A 15,735-nucleotide genomic window follows, 5' to 3' on the forward strand; every position below is an offset into this window, starting at 1 on the left:
GGGGTAGCATCCGTATTGGAGGGAAGGCATAGATTAGCGCAAACTGATGCCAAGGGCACACCAAGGCATCCGTCCCGCAGGCCAATGGATCCCTCGTTCGAGAGACAAACTTTGCTACTTTGGCATTGAATCTGGACGCCATAACGTCCACCTCCGGAGTACCCCACTTCCGGCAAATGTCCTGGAACACTTCGGGATGGAGGGACCACTCCCCTGGGGACATCTGTTGGCGGCTGAGGAAGTCCGCTTGCCAATTGTCCACCCCGGGGATAAAGATAGCTGAGATGCAGGGGACATGGGCTTCTGCCCATGAAAAGATCCGATCTACCTCCCTCTGGGCTGCCTGACTCCTGGTGCCACCCTGGTGGTTTATATAAGCTACGGCAGTGGCATTGTCGGATTGTACCCTTACTGGGGAGCCCTGCAGAACCTCCGTCCAGCCCAAAAGAGCCAACCGAGCTGCTCGGATCTCTAAGACATTTATGGGTAGGGCTGATTCTGCCCTTGACCATTTCCCCTGTAGGGTTAAATCGTCTAGGACTGCACCCCAGCCTGATAGGCTGGCATCCGTGGTTACTATCCTCCATGAGGGGGGACTGAACGATCTTCCTTTCAGAAGATTTTTTGTGACTAGCCACCAACACAGACTCTGCCTTACCGCATAGGGAAGGGAAATGGGAAGATCCAAGGCCTGGAGTCTTTTGTCCCAGGCCGTAAGAATTGCTCTCTGTAGCCTCCGAGAATGGATCTGGGCATAGGGCACTGCCTCGAAGGTGGCCACTAGCTTTCCCAACAGGCGCATGCAGAGGCGTATAGATGGCCTTGTGCTGCTTAGGACTATGTGGATTAACTCCCTTATCGAGTCCACTCTGGACTGGGGCAGGAAGATCCGTTGTCGTCTTGTATCTAAAATCAGACCTAGATACTCCAACCTTCTTGTGGGCTGTAAAGCCGATTTGTCCCGGTTTAGAACCCAACCCAGGGACTCTAGGCAGTTTACTGCTAGCAACACTGCCCGATTTAAGCCGGCCGCTGAGTGGTCGACTACCAGAAGATCGTCTAAGTAGGCCATGATCAGAATGCCCTGTTCCCTTAGGATGGCTAATACGGGGGCCAGGATCTTCGTAAAAACCCGAGGGGCCGTGGCTAGTCCGAACGGAAGAGCCACGAACTGATAATGCCGATAGTTTAGGGCAAAACGCAGATACCTGTAATGGCCTGGGAAAATCGGAACGTGCAGGTATGCGTCCTTTATATCGATGGAGGCCAAGAACTCCTTTCCTTGGAGGGCGGCCACCACCGAACGAATGGACTCCATTCGAAAGGACCGGACTCTTAAAAAGCGGTTTAATGACTTTAGGTCCAGTATAGGCCTGACGTCGCCGTTTGGCTTCGGGACAATGAAGAGGTTTGAGTAAAACCCTTGTCCTTGCTCCCCTGCTGGTACTTCCATAATCACTCCTTGAGATAGGAGTCGCTCTAGGGCGGACAGAAGTGATGCCTGTCTTTGAGGGTCGCCTGGAAGTCTTGACGTTTGAAAGTGAGGAGGGGGGAACTCCCGAAACTCCAGCTTGTACCCCTGAGTCACTGAGGACAGAACCCATTGGTCGGTAACTTTGGCCCCCCACAACTCCGAGAACAACCGGAGTCTTCCCCCCACTCGAGAGAGTGGGGGCGCCCCTTCACAAGGCTGCCTTAGGGGCAGCCTTAACCGGCTTACGGTTCCACGGTCTCTTGTTCCCTGCAGCTTGCCCTTGTGGCCTGTTTGCAGTTGCGCGTCCAGGAGGCCGTCGATACTGCCTAGAGAATGAGGGCCCTGGAACTGGAGAGGTTGGACGCTTAAAAGAGGGACCCCGGAACCTTTTCTTAACCGGCAAGAGGGTGCTCTTACCACTAGAGATCTTTTGAATATATTTGTCAAGATCTTCTCCAAACAATCTCTCTCCTTGAAAGGAGAATCCTGTAAGGAGCTTTTTGCAGGGGGTTTCTGCAGACCAGTTCTTTAACCAAAGTAATCTTCTCATGTGAACCAAATACAGGGATAGGCGGGACGCCTGTTGGATTGAATCCTTGATAGCGTCTACCGCGAAACATAAAGCTCTAGGTAGGTCGGCTAAGTCCTGAGCCTGTTGAGCCGGGAGGTCCTTTAGGGCCTGCTTGGCCTGGTCCTTTAAAGCCTGGCAGACGCCAATGGCAGCTACAGCTGGCTGGACCACTGCCCCCGCTGTGGCAAAGGATGCCTTCAGTAAGGTCTCAAGCCTTTTATCCACAGGATCTTTGAACATGTGAATATTGTCCACTGGACACGTTAAAGCTTTATTGACACATGATATGGCTGCGTCAACAGTGGGGACAGCCCATTTTTTCGAAAACTCCTCCTCTAAAGGGTACATAACTGCGAACCTTTTAGGAGGCAAAAAAATCCTGTCTGGCTTAACCCAGTCCTGAAATATCAGGTCCTTTAACAAAGGATGGACCGGGAACACCAGGTTGGCTTGGGGCGCTTTTAGGGAGCCCAATGAGGACACAGCGGAAGCCAGAGGCTGAGGCAAAGGCATTTTAAAAGCTGACCGCACCATATCCGTTAAGGACTGAACCCACAATTTTTCTGCGTGAGAAGCTGAAAAAGGTTCTTCTATAGTAGAATCTTCAGAACCTAAATGGTCCAGGTGATCCTCAGCCTGGTCTCCTGTATCTTCCAATTCCTCAGTGGAAAGGACATCTTCCTCAGGAGATTCAAACCTGGGAGACGGGGACCTAGCCCGCTTCTTCCCGGATAAAGAGGCCGTAATAAAAGCGGCCATCCTTTTTTCAAATCCACCCAAGGTGGAGGCTAACATCTCTTCCGTGACATAGGAAGGAGTTGGTTGAATAGGGCCCGCCATAGCACCTAGCAACCCCGATGGCTCACCCAGGGCAGCAACCTCCGGATCCTCCGGGGAGGTAGGGGCAGGTGGATTCTGGGAAATATCCTCCGAGCCCGATGGGGAACCCTTCGGCTTTTTAACACCTTTAGCATTTTTAGCGTTCCCTGCACCCTTAGGAGCCATAATAAACAAATCTGAGATACTCCGCTAATATACAACTAACTGTAATAGCTGGAGAAAAACACACATTTAAATAAATGAGGAAGAAAATTAGGCTAGGGTAATGTTAGACAGAAACTAAACTTCCCAAAACCTAACAAGAGATAGCAATATTGAGCCCCAAGGGCTTAATCACATCCTAATATTGCTTCCCTTAATGCTGGGCTAAGAGAGTACCTAATACTAAAAGTACTCTGACTGCTACTTAGTACACCGGCTTTACAGAGAAAATATGAGCTTAAACAGCTCTTTAGCAAGGTGTGTACCAAAAAAACGGCCACTAGGTGTCACTGTGTCAGCATAACATAGGCAAACCTATCCTGCTCAGCTCAGCATCGCTGCTCCGTGTCCCTTCACAGCCTTCAGCAAACTGACAGGCTAAATAGAGTTTTCCCTCTGATGTACAGAGGGGAGGGAACTCCCTGGGCGTCCCCCGCCCCCTCCACGCAGCGTCGGCGCCTATAACAGTGCGCGCGCACACGCGCGCGCTCCCGACGCTGCTCTACAGGAAGCAGGAAGCCATGTGGGGAGAGGAGCCCGGGAGCTGCTGGAGACACACAGACATCAGGAAGTAAGTATTTTAAACCTGACATGCTCCCCTTTTACATCTCATGGAGCAAAAACACCTTGTAGCAGCAGCAGCAGTCTATTAGCCCAGCCAGAGGAACAGTATACCTGGGTGTTTGAGCCATCCAGTCATGCAGACTTTGTGGTTTCTCTTTAGCCCATGCACAGAGGCATAAAAAGGCTTTCCCCCAGAGTCCCCTGTGGGGAGCCCACTGACAAACCAAGTTCCGTAGGCCCCCTGCTTACCTTTCCACGCCGCAGGGTATTGCTCATGCAAGAGGCCCAATCTTCCCCCTTCACCGTGGGTATGGTCATAGACCTTCAGGGACCGGGGTCCAAGTCAGGAACACCACACACCTGGACCTATACAGCACTACTGGCAGCAGGTATCCATAGGTTAAAAAACCCAGTCCTGGAACCCAGAGTCCAGCCCTCCAAGGAGAGGCATTATAGGCAAAACCCCATCCACGAATTGGGGCCCGGGTACCGTCCACTTTGGCTATGAAGCACCTTGGACGGATCCGGTCGGCTGGCCCTGGTCCCAAGGACAAACTGCAGGCACAACCTTCAACGTGCACCAACACCTAAGACACTGGCGAAAAAACTGAGGTACTCCCACTATGGGTGGGGGTTATATAGGGAGGGAACTTCCTGTCGGAGAGTGCCAGTGTCCATCACCTGAAGGTACACTATATAACCCATATGTAATGGCTATGCTGCTCTGTGTCCCGTGATGTACGATAAAGAAAAGTGGTAAGTGAGTACCCTTACCAGAATAGTTGGACCCCCTGTTAGACGAGGTTATGAAGGCATAAACATCCACCCTGGTAGGTGATGAATAATCCCAACGGTCAGCCGATCCTCACTTGGCTCCAAGCTGTGTATATCCCATCCGGATAGAAACCCTCAGGTAGGCGATTACCCCTTCACAAGACAATCGGCTCCTGGACTCAGCGTCACAAAGGGGACCGTGAAAAAATGGGAGGCTCACAATAGTGAAATACCGTACTGGTGGATTCATTAAATAATATCAAAATGCATAAAAAAACGATTTAAAATTGCCGGCAGAAAAATTAAAACAAACGTACACCCGTGTTTCCGGGGTCACGTTAACGCGGTGACGTCAGTGCGTGGCTCCTTACAGTATGGGAAGGATCGGGGAGGACTGGCCGTAACGCACCCTAAAATGTATTCTATAGTCTCACAAATTCAATAACTCGCAGAGTGGGGACGGGACACAGGCGAGGATCCCAAGCTAAATTGGTGACTATGTCATACCCCGCATTCAAGGCTGCCTTCCATATGGAGATGGATTTACTGAGCATCCTACCCTCTGCCCCAACAGATGACCTCCTTAGGAAGGTATGGAGGGAATTTCAGAAAGCTCTGTCTCTCAGGGGCCCACTGCAGTTTACTCCTCTGTGGAATAACCCCAGGTATCATGAACTCCATGAACTGCAGGGGTTCTCCTCTTAGAGACAGAGGGGGATTTAGTTCTTCCCACAGCTCTACGAGGTGACCAGTCTGAAAACATATGAATAATAATGCACGGAATTCCAACTAACCTCGAGGGGCTTTTATAAATCTCTCCAACTTAGACATGCTGTCATAAACCAGGTGTGACCAGACTGTGTAATATAAAGTTTATTAAAGATAAGTGGTAAATAAGTAAACCCCCCAAATACAAATAGTGCTCAACCAACCAACAGAAACCCACAGACAACAGATAATTATATACAGCCAAAGGGAAGTACCAAAATCATACACGTTAGCCAGGCCAGGGTCATACACAGAAGATCAGCAGATAACAAAGGGCATTTCCGGAATTACAAACGTTAGTCAGGCCAGGGTCATACACAGCAGATCAGCAGATGAACAAGGGCAGGACAGGAGAGGGAGACGGTGAATGGGATCAGGCTACAAGTGAACAGGAACACAGGAGGGACAGAATCAGGATAGGATCGGGTACAGGTGCAGGTCGCAGGATACAGGAAGCAGGCTAGCAGGTCAGGGTGCAAGGATGATATCAAGGCAACTAGAGAGTGTGAGTTGCTGGGTATTTATATGAATGCCTGTAATTAGCCTTAAGTGACACATGAACGCATGAGTTGCTGTCTGCTCCACACTGCCGAGAAACACTCGCTGGTGGACACGGGTACTACAGCCAAAGGATCCAACAGTGCCACCAGCAGGTGAATCCCTCCACTACAGATCCAGAGTGTTGGAAGACACCCACTGGTGGACACTGGTACTGAGATCCAAGACACCGACGGCGCCACCAACAGATGAGCCCTTTCCTGACACATGCCCTGTGGGCACAGCAACAATTGCACTCCTTAGGTGTATCATCCTCTTCTCTGTTGATGGAAGTCCTCTGGGCAGATCCCCGAAAGGGACTGATATCTAAAATATATGCAGAGTTGTTGTCTTCTATCCAGGATCACGTCTCTCTCAGATGTAGAACCCAGTGGGCGGAAGACATTGGTGATATAGATGGGGATCAATGGTACATGGCTTTAGATTCAATACCCGGCGTATCTGTCTCAGCCTCTCATAAACTTTCACAACTGTTAATTTTGCATAGGGCTTATCGAACGCCAATACAACTCCATGGTTGAGGCCGGAAGGACTCTCCCTTGTGTCCAAAATGTAAGATACATCATGGGGATTTTATACACTTGCTTTGGAGATGCCCAAAACTCCACTGATATTTGGCAGAGGTATTTCAATGTATCTCCAGACTAGCCCAGATACCTGTATTCCTGAACCCCCTGATGTACCTGCTAGGGGCAATTGATGTGGAAATGTACCCAAAGGGAATGTATTACATGATTACAAGGCTGCTGTACCTAGCTAGGATATTGGATGGCATCTACGGTTCCCACAGGGAAACAATGGATCAATTATGTTAATTCCCTTTTTCTTAGGGAACAACTAGCCTACCGTCGCAGGAAGGCTGTGAAAAAATGTGATCTCATTTGGCGGCCATGGCCCCAACCTTTCCCCACCCCAGCTGGTGATGGACAGGCTCCTGCAATAGAAGCCTGCCAATGATGTCCGAGGGAGAGAGAGGGAGAGAGGTAGGAAAAATGGGTTATAATCCGTTGGCTGAAGAAGTGTCTAATACTGTTATAGTACATCGGGTCGTAAGTGCTAGTTGGTGGTTTAGTTGAAAAATCACACTACTTGTATTACCTTCTGTCATTGCTCATTGACTATGTATGCCTGGTACAATTTGTTCTATATGTGTTGTCTTTCTTTACCTGCTGCAATCATTGTATGCACTGAAAGAGCAATTTACCAATAAAAAAGTTTTGATGAAAAAAAAAGCTATACCGTTAAAATATGGGCTTGGTTATACCTGTAAAGGATTTGGAAATCTGACCTTGTAGTGCTTACATTTACAAAGCCCTGTTAGGCCACATAGCAAGCATGGTTACCTGGCTTTTCCTACCACAGTTAAGCAATAAAGCTAGGTCAGCTCTATGGTGTCCTTTTATGAAACTGATCAGTGGTGATCACCACTGATCACAGTCCATTACCGGTTTATGAAACTGAGATAACTGAGTAAGAAAGCACCAACAGGGAACACATTTAACCCTTTGATCGCCCCTGATGTTAACCCCTTCCCTGCCAGTGTCATTTATACAGTAATCAGTGCATTTTTTTAGCACTAACCACTGAATTGGTGTCACTGCTTCCCAAAAAGTGTCACTTAGGGTCAGATTTGTCCACCGCAATGTAGCAAAAAAAGAAAAAATAATTAAAAGTCCATAAATCTATTCCGTAGTTTGTAGACGCTATAACTTTTGCGCAAACCTATCAATATATGTGTATTGGGATTTATTTTTTTACCAAAATTATGTGGAACGCATATTGGCCTAAACTGATGAAGATTTTTTATTTATTTTTTTAAAGTAAAAAATATTGTTTTTACTTAGTTTTTTTCAAAATTGTCGCTCTTTTTTGTTTATAGCACAAAAAAATTAAAAACGCAGAGGTGATCAAATACCATCAAAATAAAGTTCTATTTTTGTGTGGGAAAAAAACAAATCTAATTAATCTTGGTACAGTGAGTAGCGCAGTGTAGAATAACAAACAATTGCCTGGTCATGAAATGAGGAAAACCTTTTGGAGGGCAAATGGATAATATTTTACTGATCCATGGGTAGAACTGAGAAACAGTGGGCACATTGCTAATACTACATAATTCAGATAGGAGATTTCCCTGTTACTTTGCTGCAGATGTGTAAGTAAACCCCAGAAAACAGATTGAAATGCTATTAAAAGAGACACGTAGTATTAAAAGATATTCAAGACATGGACCTGAGATTATCTGCATACAGTAACCCAGAACTGGAAGAAGATGGGACCAGAGGTAGTGGTTGTGTAGAGATGTTAGCATACTGTTTATACAGACATAGGTGCAACAACTAGTCTCATATTCTATTATTACCAGTTCTGTCAATAGGTTATTTTAAAGCTTGTACAATGTAATGCTCATCCCAATGGAACAACATGGTTATGATGTCATTTCCTGTCCGTGTTCCAGTTTACCAATAAAGCAATCAGGGATAAACCATGTGTCCAGCACCTTGACTTTCCAACATTTCTAACTCATGAAAACTGTCTTTAAAAACGTACCTTTGTGCTGTGGGATTCGTTTTCATTTTATCTTTTGAGAACATTCCATTACTTATGCTGTCCTTCAGATGTAATGGTGCAGGGAAGTAACCAAGAGGAACTTCCCTTTCCAAATCATAACTTGAAGACCTAGACACAAATATATTCAAGTCAAAATACGATTTTTTGGATTTAGGTTATATGGGTTTAAAATTTGCAAAATGTATCTGAATCACCAGCAGAGATTGCCATTGGTCATTAATCCCAGATACAGTAGGCTTAAAAAAAAAAAAACATTATACCAAATATCAGGTCTCCTGTTTTCTGAGAAACTCTTACATCAAAAAATAGCTACTAATCAAATATCTGAATTTTGCATTTTGCTAGACCTAAAATATCTAATAACGATCAACTAGAATATAAGTTATAAAAGCAATGTAAGCATTGGCACACATCCCAAGTCTCTGGCATTTTGGCTGCGGCTCCCTGAATCCCGATAACAGTGCAGTGTAGCCTTCTCCCCCGATGTGTAGTCTCCTGTGGCTGGCCGTCCTCATGGTCTCTCTCGCAGCCGCCAGTTTCTGCACAGGCTGACTGAGCTGGTGGGTGGGTGGGAGTGTAACCATCTTCACATACATGCGCAGGTGGTTGCATGGTAGAGGACTAGGAGGAACATACACGGCGACCCAGGGAGGCTTCACTTCTATCAATATGGTAAGTGACTCCTGCATTAATGCTCTCAATCTGCAATACTTCAGCTCCCTACACTAGACTATTAGTACGAGACCCGGGGCTCTATCGGAGAGACCCAGTCTCTCTGCTGGGAGCATGCTTTTGCGGCATGCTCCCAGCACAAAGGGAGGTACGCATATATGCGGCCTCAAGGGGAAAAGTCCACTTCCGTGAGGCTGCATTTATGTATGCGGTCAGCACGAAGGGGTTAATGTTGCATCGAAGTCGGTTCGATGTCGAACCAAAGTCGCAGGGCAAAGTTGCATTGACAGTCATGCAACTTTTGTGTCGCCCCAGTGAGAATAGGGCCTTAGCCGCACCTTTCAACCATTTAAAATCAGTGTTAAAGGGAATGTCAGTCTTAGGCCCCGTACACACCATAGAATCTATCCGCAGATAAATCCCATCGAATGGGTTTCAGCGGATAGATTCTATGGTGTGTACACTCCGGCGGATATTTATCCGCGGATATTTCCGAAAACCAGCAGATAAATATTTGTCGACATGCACAGAATATCTATCTGCTGGAATCGGATCCCACGGATGGATCCGCTCGTCTGTACAGACTCACCGGATCCATCCGTCCAAAGGGATTCCCCGCACGCGTCGTAATGATTTGACGCATGCGTGGAATTCCTTATATGACAGCGTCGCGCCCGTCGCCGCGTCATAATCGCGGCGCCGGCGCGACACGTCATCGCCAGAGGATTTCGGCGCGGATTTCAATGCGATGGTGTGTACACGCCATCGCATAGAAATCTGCTGAAATCCTCGAGAGGATTTATCCGCGGATACGGTCCGCTGGACCGTATCCGCGGATAAATCCTCTCGTGTGTATGGGGCCTTAAAGGGAATGTATGGTGAGCAATTTTTAGCCACTCTTGTTTCATCCATATGGATGAACCCTGGTTTCCTTCTATAAACATATCAGTGGGTTTTGTGGTGTTGATTTACTATTTACTGGAGTGAAATTGTATGTCACTGTGTGAGTTTTGCAGATAGCTTAGAGAACATACATAGAAACAGAAAACTAATGGCAAAAAAAAAAAAAAAGGGTAGTCATCGAGACTGCCTGTTTTTTTTTTTCCCGTTAACTCTTTTGACAAGGTATAGATCTATGTTTGTCCCATGCATGTTTGAAGCCATTTACAGTTGACTGACTCACGACCTCAGCTGAAAGTTTATTCCAAGCATCAACTACCCTTTCAGTAAAATAATACTTTCTAAGATTAGTTTTCAACTTTTCTCCAGTTTGAAGCCGTGTTCTTGATCTTGGCGTCATATTGAAAAAAAAACTGCCCTCCTGAACCCCATTCACCCCCTTGATGTATTTAAAGGTTTCAATCTTGTCTCTCCTTTCTCTTCTTTCGTCCAGACTGTACATATTAAGTTCCTGAAGCTGCTCTCGATTTTTTATCCCCCAAACCTTTCACCATTTTTGTTACCCGTCTCTGAACTCGTTCTATCTTATCAATATCTTTTGGTAGGTGAGGTCTCCAGAACTGGACACAGTATTCTAAATGAGGTCTCACTCAGGCCTCGTACACACGACAGAGTTTCTCGGCAAAAACCAGCAAGAAGCTTGCTGGTTTTTTTTGTTTGCCGAGGAAACCGCTCGTGTGTACACTTTTTGACGAGGAAACCGCCGAGGATCTCGTCGGGCCAAAAAGAGAGCATGTTCTCTATTTACTTGACGGGAATGGGAAAATTTGGCTCGCCGAGATCCTTGACGGCTTCACAAGGAACTCGACGTGTGTACGAGGCTTTAGGCTCGGTTACACCTATGCAAATTGGATGTGGGTTTTCCCTGCATCCAATTCGCATGACTAGAGAATGTGACCGGCTCTCTATAGAGCCGGTCACATATGTCCAGGGCGGCTGCGGAGCGACTTGCACAGAAACACTGTGAGTTTTTTGGCTCAGTTTCAGGGCCGAATGCAGTCAAAGATACGTCCCTGAAACGTTCCTGTGCGATCCGTGGCTGTTTTAGGTGTGAACAAAGCCTAAAGATCTATATAGGGGGATCAGGACCTTCTGATGGTGATCCCTCTAGGGATGCATACTAGAATTCCATTTGCTTTGCCCATCGCATGGTTACAGTTTGCTCAGTTCATCTGAAATAATCCCCCCCAAAACTTTTTCCTCTGTAGTGCTGGTCAACACTGTACCCCAAATGTTGTACTTTTTCAAGGGATTATTTTCCCCTAGGTGCATTATTTTACATTCAGACAGACTATAAGCTCCTGCATTATGGTGGTATTGGCTATTATAACTATGAAAAACAAATGTTATTGTTTTAGGTTAATTGGTCTATACTTAAACGTTTTACTATTAAACCCAACAATTTCATATATTGCAGCTTACTAATCCTTAGATGTGATGGTTGCATTAGTTTTTTCATTTATTTACTCTTTCCCCTTCTGTTTTTACCTATTGATCTGGCCAGTAACACGCCACCTGTATTAGTGCTGACGTAACAGAGATCATTGATAAGCTGGGGGGAGGGGAGTGTTAGATGCACTAGCAGATTTAGATACACTAAACTCCATCTATGGTACAGTAATAGTGTTCGTTACTTTTGAGATAAATATTTTATTTGAATAAAGAAAAGATGGCTATTGTAAGCACCCCTGTCAGTGGTAGTTTGTCTCAGCACTCTAATTGCTACATCTACAGGGCAAATTGTTATGCTGAAAAACAACAGACGTACTGGCCGGATATAAGTAACCCTAAAAAATAAAAAAAATAAAAAAAACAGATGCAGCCACCACATCTGAGAACTGGTAAGCTGCAAAAAAGGTTTGCTTCTATTTGCAGAGAATGAGAAAAGTTCAATTAGGCACTGACCCATTTGGTGGTATGCCATCCACCTCTATCCTCGGTACTTCCTCAAGAAGGTTTCTTTGATAAGGAACATATTTGGAAGTTGGAGCCAGATCCTCTGCTAATTTACTGGTAGACACAGCAGATATAAACCTTATAATAAGAAAACCTTCTTCAGTTTCACCATTTCCTTTCAGGAATTCAAACACAAGGGTTACAGGAAAATATCCATAGAAAGCAGTTAAGGCGCGAACCTCAATGTCATACTCAGCTCCTGCAATGAAGGAGAAAAAAAAGTGAATACTTGATACAAACGACATACACATTTACAGGATGCTTGTTCTGGATCTGTGGCGCAATAGTCATTCGGCCAGATACCATAATTTTATTCAGGAAAGATGTCTATGTGCTTTCTGTCCCTAAGAGCCGTTCACACAGGGGCAACACGACTTTGTGAGGCGACCTCAGCGCGACTTGAGCATGAACCACAGCGTGACTTGGAGCGACTTGAAGTTGCCTCCAGGACAGGGGACTTTGCCAGTGGCCAATCAAAGAGTAATCAGCTCTGTGGGAGGGAGGGGTTTGCCGAGAAAACGTTTTACTTCCTGAAAAGTTGCTTCAGTTAAGACAGGGGATCCGACTTGGAGGTGACTTCCATTAAAATCAATGGGTACAAGTCGCCTAGAAGTCAGATTGAAGTAGTACAGGAATCTTTTCTGAAGTCAGAGCGACTTTAGTAGTGTACATTAAGATGGCTCCCATTCTTTGGCATGTCGCGCGACTTGGGGCGACTTCAAGTTGGATCCCAAGTTGCCTGTACATGTGCCTTCTTGAGGAGGGGGACCTTGCAGGTGCTGCAGGATTTCAATCCATGACAGCGTATTGCGTTACCAATGGTTTGTTTGGTGACTGTGGTCCCAACTGCCTTGGGATCATTCACAAGCTCCTCACGTATAGTATTGGGCTGCTCCCTTATGATCATGCTTACACCATGAGGCAAAATCTTGCATGTTGCTCCAGACCGAGGGCGATTGATGGTTATTTTGTATTTCTTCCATTTGCGAATAATCGCTAGAAAAGTTGTCTCCTCACCAAGCTTCTTGCTGATGGTCTTGTAGCCCATTCCAGACTTGTGCAGGTCTACAATCCCTGACATCCTTTGACAGCTCTTTGGTCTGACCCATGATAATGAGGTTTGAATGGAAGAAAGAGATTCTGTGGACAGGTGTCTTTTATACACAGTGTTGTTAGGAGCACCTTCTTAAATTGACAGGACTAATCTGTCTACCACATGAGCACATGCTGTAGCCAGTCTGTGGGAGCCAGAATTGTTTTTGGTTGGTAGGGGAATCCAATACTTATTTTACTCACTGAACTGCAACTCAATTTATAACATTTGTGTCAATTTTTTTTTAGGATTTTTGGTTAACATTCTGTCTCCATAATTAAAAATACACCTATAATACAATGTATAGACCCTTCATTTCTTTGTAAGTGGGCAAACTCTGCAGGGCATCAAATAATTATTATCCTCACCTTACTTCTCCTCTAAAATTAAAGGAGCATACACTTTCATGTTGTATCATCAGCATTGATAATCGCAATACAAATAGTTATTTTTGACAATCCAATATGTTACTTGAAAAACCTCCTTTCATGAGTCCTGCCTGTCTTCTGGCCATTACTCCCCACAACTTCCTGGATTGGGAATAAATATGTAGCGCTAAAAGTGACACAAAGTGAAACATATATGAATCACTAACAATATGAACCCATTAGGTAAAGTGAACCGTGAAACATAAACAAGTGAATGGTGATATGAAGTAAACAAGTCCACTTAAAAGAGCTGATGTAATAACAATGTCCATCTCAAATGGATAAAGAACCTCACGGTGAAGTTATCACTGGAAAAATATAAACCATCAATGGAAAAATGCCTTCAAATGAGTGGTGTGTATAAAACACTCTTACCAGAACTGTTGGACCTGAGTGTGTCATGTACCTTACCAAAGGCCGAAGTGCTGGGAGGGTATCCCTTGCGACTAAGTGCAAAGCGCCCCCTGAAGGTGGCACAGGGAGTTCTATACCAAAGAGGCAGGAGTTGCCGGCTGTGACAAGTTGAGATGATACTGGAGATCAGCTGGTGAGCAGGGTAGACTATCAGGAAGGGGTACCCCGGAAGTACCAGATGAGGCTGTGCAGCAGGGGAGACCAGGGGCGGAGTCAGGAGCCAAGCCGGAAGTCATGCATAGGTTAGAAAGCCAAGGTAAAGTTACTGGAACAGGTCAAAGGACAAGCCGGGGTCATACACTGGATCAGCAGACAGGAACAAGACCTAGGAACAAGCCGAGGAACAAGCCGGGGTCATACACTGGATAGGCAGACAGGAACAAGGTACAGGAACAAGCCGAGGATCAAGCCAGGGTCATACACAGAGAAGAGTGGTCAGGCAAGCCGGGTTGGCAATGGTAATTCAAGGTAGCAGAAGCAGGAACTCAGGAATACACACCGGAAGGCTGAAGATCGGTGACTGGTTGGTGACTGCTGCAGCAGGCTTTAAATTGGGTACTGGGCGCCAGAGTGACTCACGTATTGCGTGCACAATGGCGCACGCGCGTGCACAATGGAGGACATAGACTCCTCACTGTTGTTGCCCGTGCGCACGCCTGTTTGCGCGCGCGCGCATGCGCATTGCACTAGTTGGTCCGTGACTCTACTGAACATGGATAGACCTGCCAGTCCATCTGCGGATAGTTCCCTGACAGAGTGTCAGCGACAATGGATCAATCAGACATGGGTGTTCCCAATCAGGGGGTGAACAAGATATCCAAGGAATCCAGAGGAACTCAGAGTACTCCCGGCAGGAGTCTGGATCGAAGAAAACACGAAAGGGGCCGATGGATCCAGTTGTTAATGACCAAATGGAAGGGCCCACAAAAACTCACATCCATAGACCATGAAAGAGAGAAAAAAGTGAAGGGTTTCCGATGGCGTAGGTCAAAAAAAGGAGGCTTTTATTGATAAAAACCAACATACAATAAAAAGTGATCACTTTAGAGTAAAAGCAATATGGAGAACAGTGTACCAGGTCCGACGCGTTTTGTCCAAATCTGACTTCTACTGGGGCATTGATGCCTCACCTTGAATATCCACGTCCGACTGAGGATTGGTCGTTAACAACTGGATTCATCGGTCCCTTTCATGGTTTCTTCGTTCCAGATTCCTACTGGGAGTACTCTGAGTTCCTCTGGATCCCTTGGATATCCGGTTCACCCCCTGATTGGGAACACCCATGTCTGGTTGATCTGTTGTTGCTGATGCTCGGGTCCAACGGTTCTGGTAAGAGTGTTTTATACACACTACTCATTTGAAGGCATTTTTCCAGTGATGGTTTTTTATGTTTCCTGTGATAACTTCACGGTGAGGTTCTTCATCCATTTGATATGGACATTGTTATTACATCAGTTCTTTTATGTAGACTTGTTTACTTCAGATCACCATTCACTTGTTTATGTTTCATGGTTCACTTTACCTAATGGGTTCATATTGTTAGTGATTCATATATGTTTCACTTTTTGTCACTTTTAGCGCTACATTTTCATTCCCATTTACTTTTGAATTTTTGTTATATATATATATATATATATATATATATATATATATATATATGTAGCCGCTTTTCTTTTCTTTTGGGATAGTGCAATAATCACCTTCATTTACAACTTCCTGGATTCCCTGCATGCTTTAGAACTTCCCTAGTTTACTTTCAATTTCTAAGGATTACATATCCCTTACTGACTGCAGTCAGCGATTCCTGCAGTGACTTTGCCTCCTGAAACTCCTTCTCTCAGCACCTCTGTAGTTCAGAAGACAGGCTCTGCGAAATGTGTGACACAGTAGTGCC

General features: G+C 45.7%; 1 protein-coding gene across 1 annotated transcript in view; it reads right to left on the reverse strand.

Moving 5' to 3' along the window:
* The window catches only part of LOC120927053 (putative helicase MOV-10), a 136,922-nt gene that overhangs the window by 87,807 nt on the left and 33,380 nt on the right, over positions 1-15,735 (reverse strand). The window contains exons 5-6 of the mRNA XM_040337484.1: positions 11,856-12,105; positions 8,298-8,426 (exon numbers count right to left, since the gene is read on the reverse strand). Coding sequence (XP_040193418.1) covers positions 8,298-8,426; positions 11,856-12,105 — 379 coding nt within the window. The remainder of the gene's footprint in view (positions 1-8,297; positions 8,427-11,855; positions 12,106-15,735) is intronic.

The sequence above is a fragment of the Rana temporaria genome, chromosome 2 (assembly GCF_905171775.1).
Source record: "Rana temporaria chromosome 2, aRanTem1.1, whole genome shotgun sequence".
NCBI classification, from domain to species: Eukaryota; Metazoa; Chordata; class Amphibia; order Anura; family Ranidae; genus Rana; species Rana temporaria.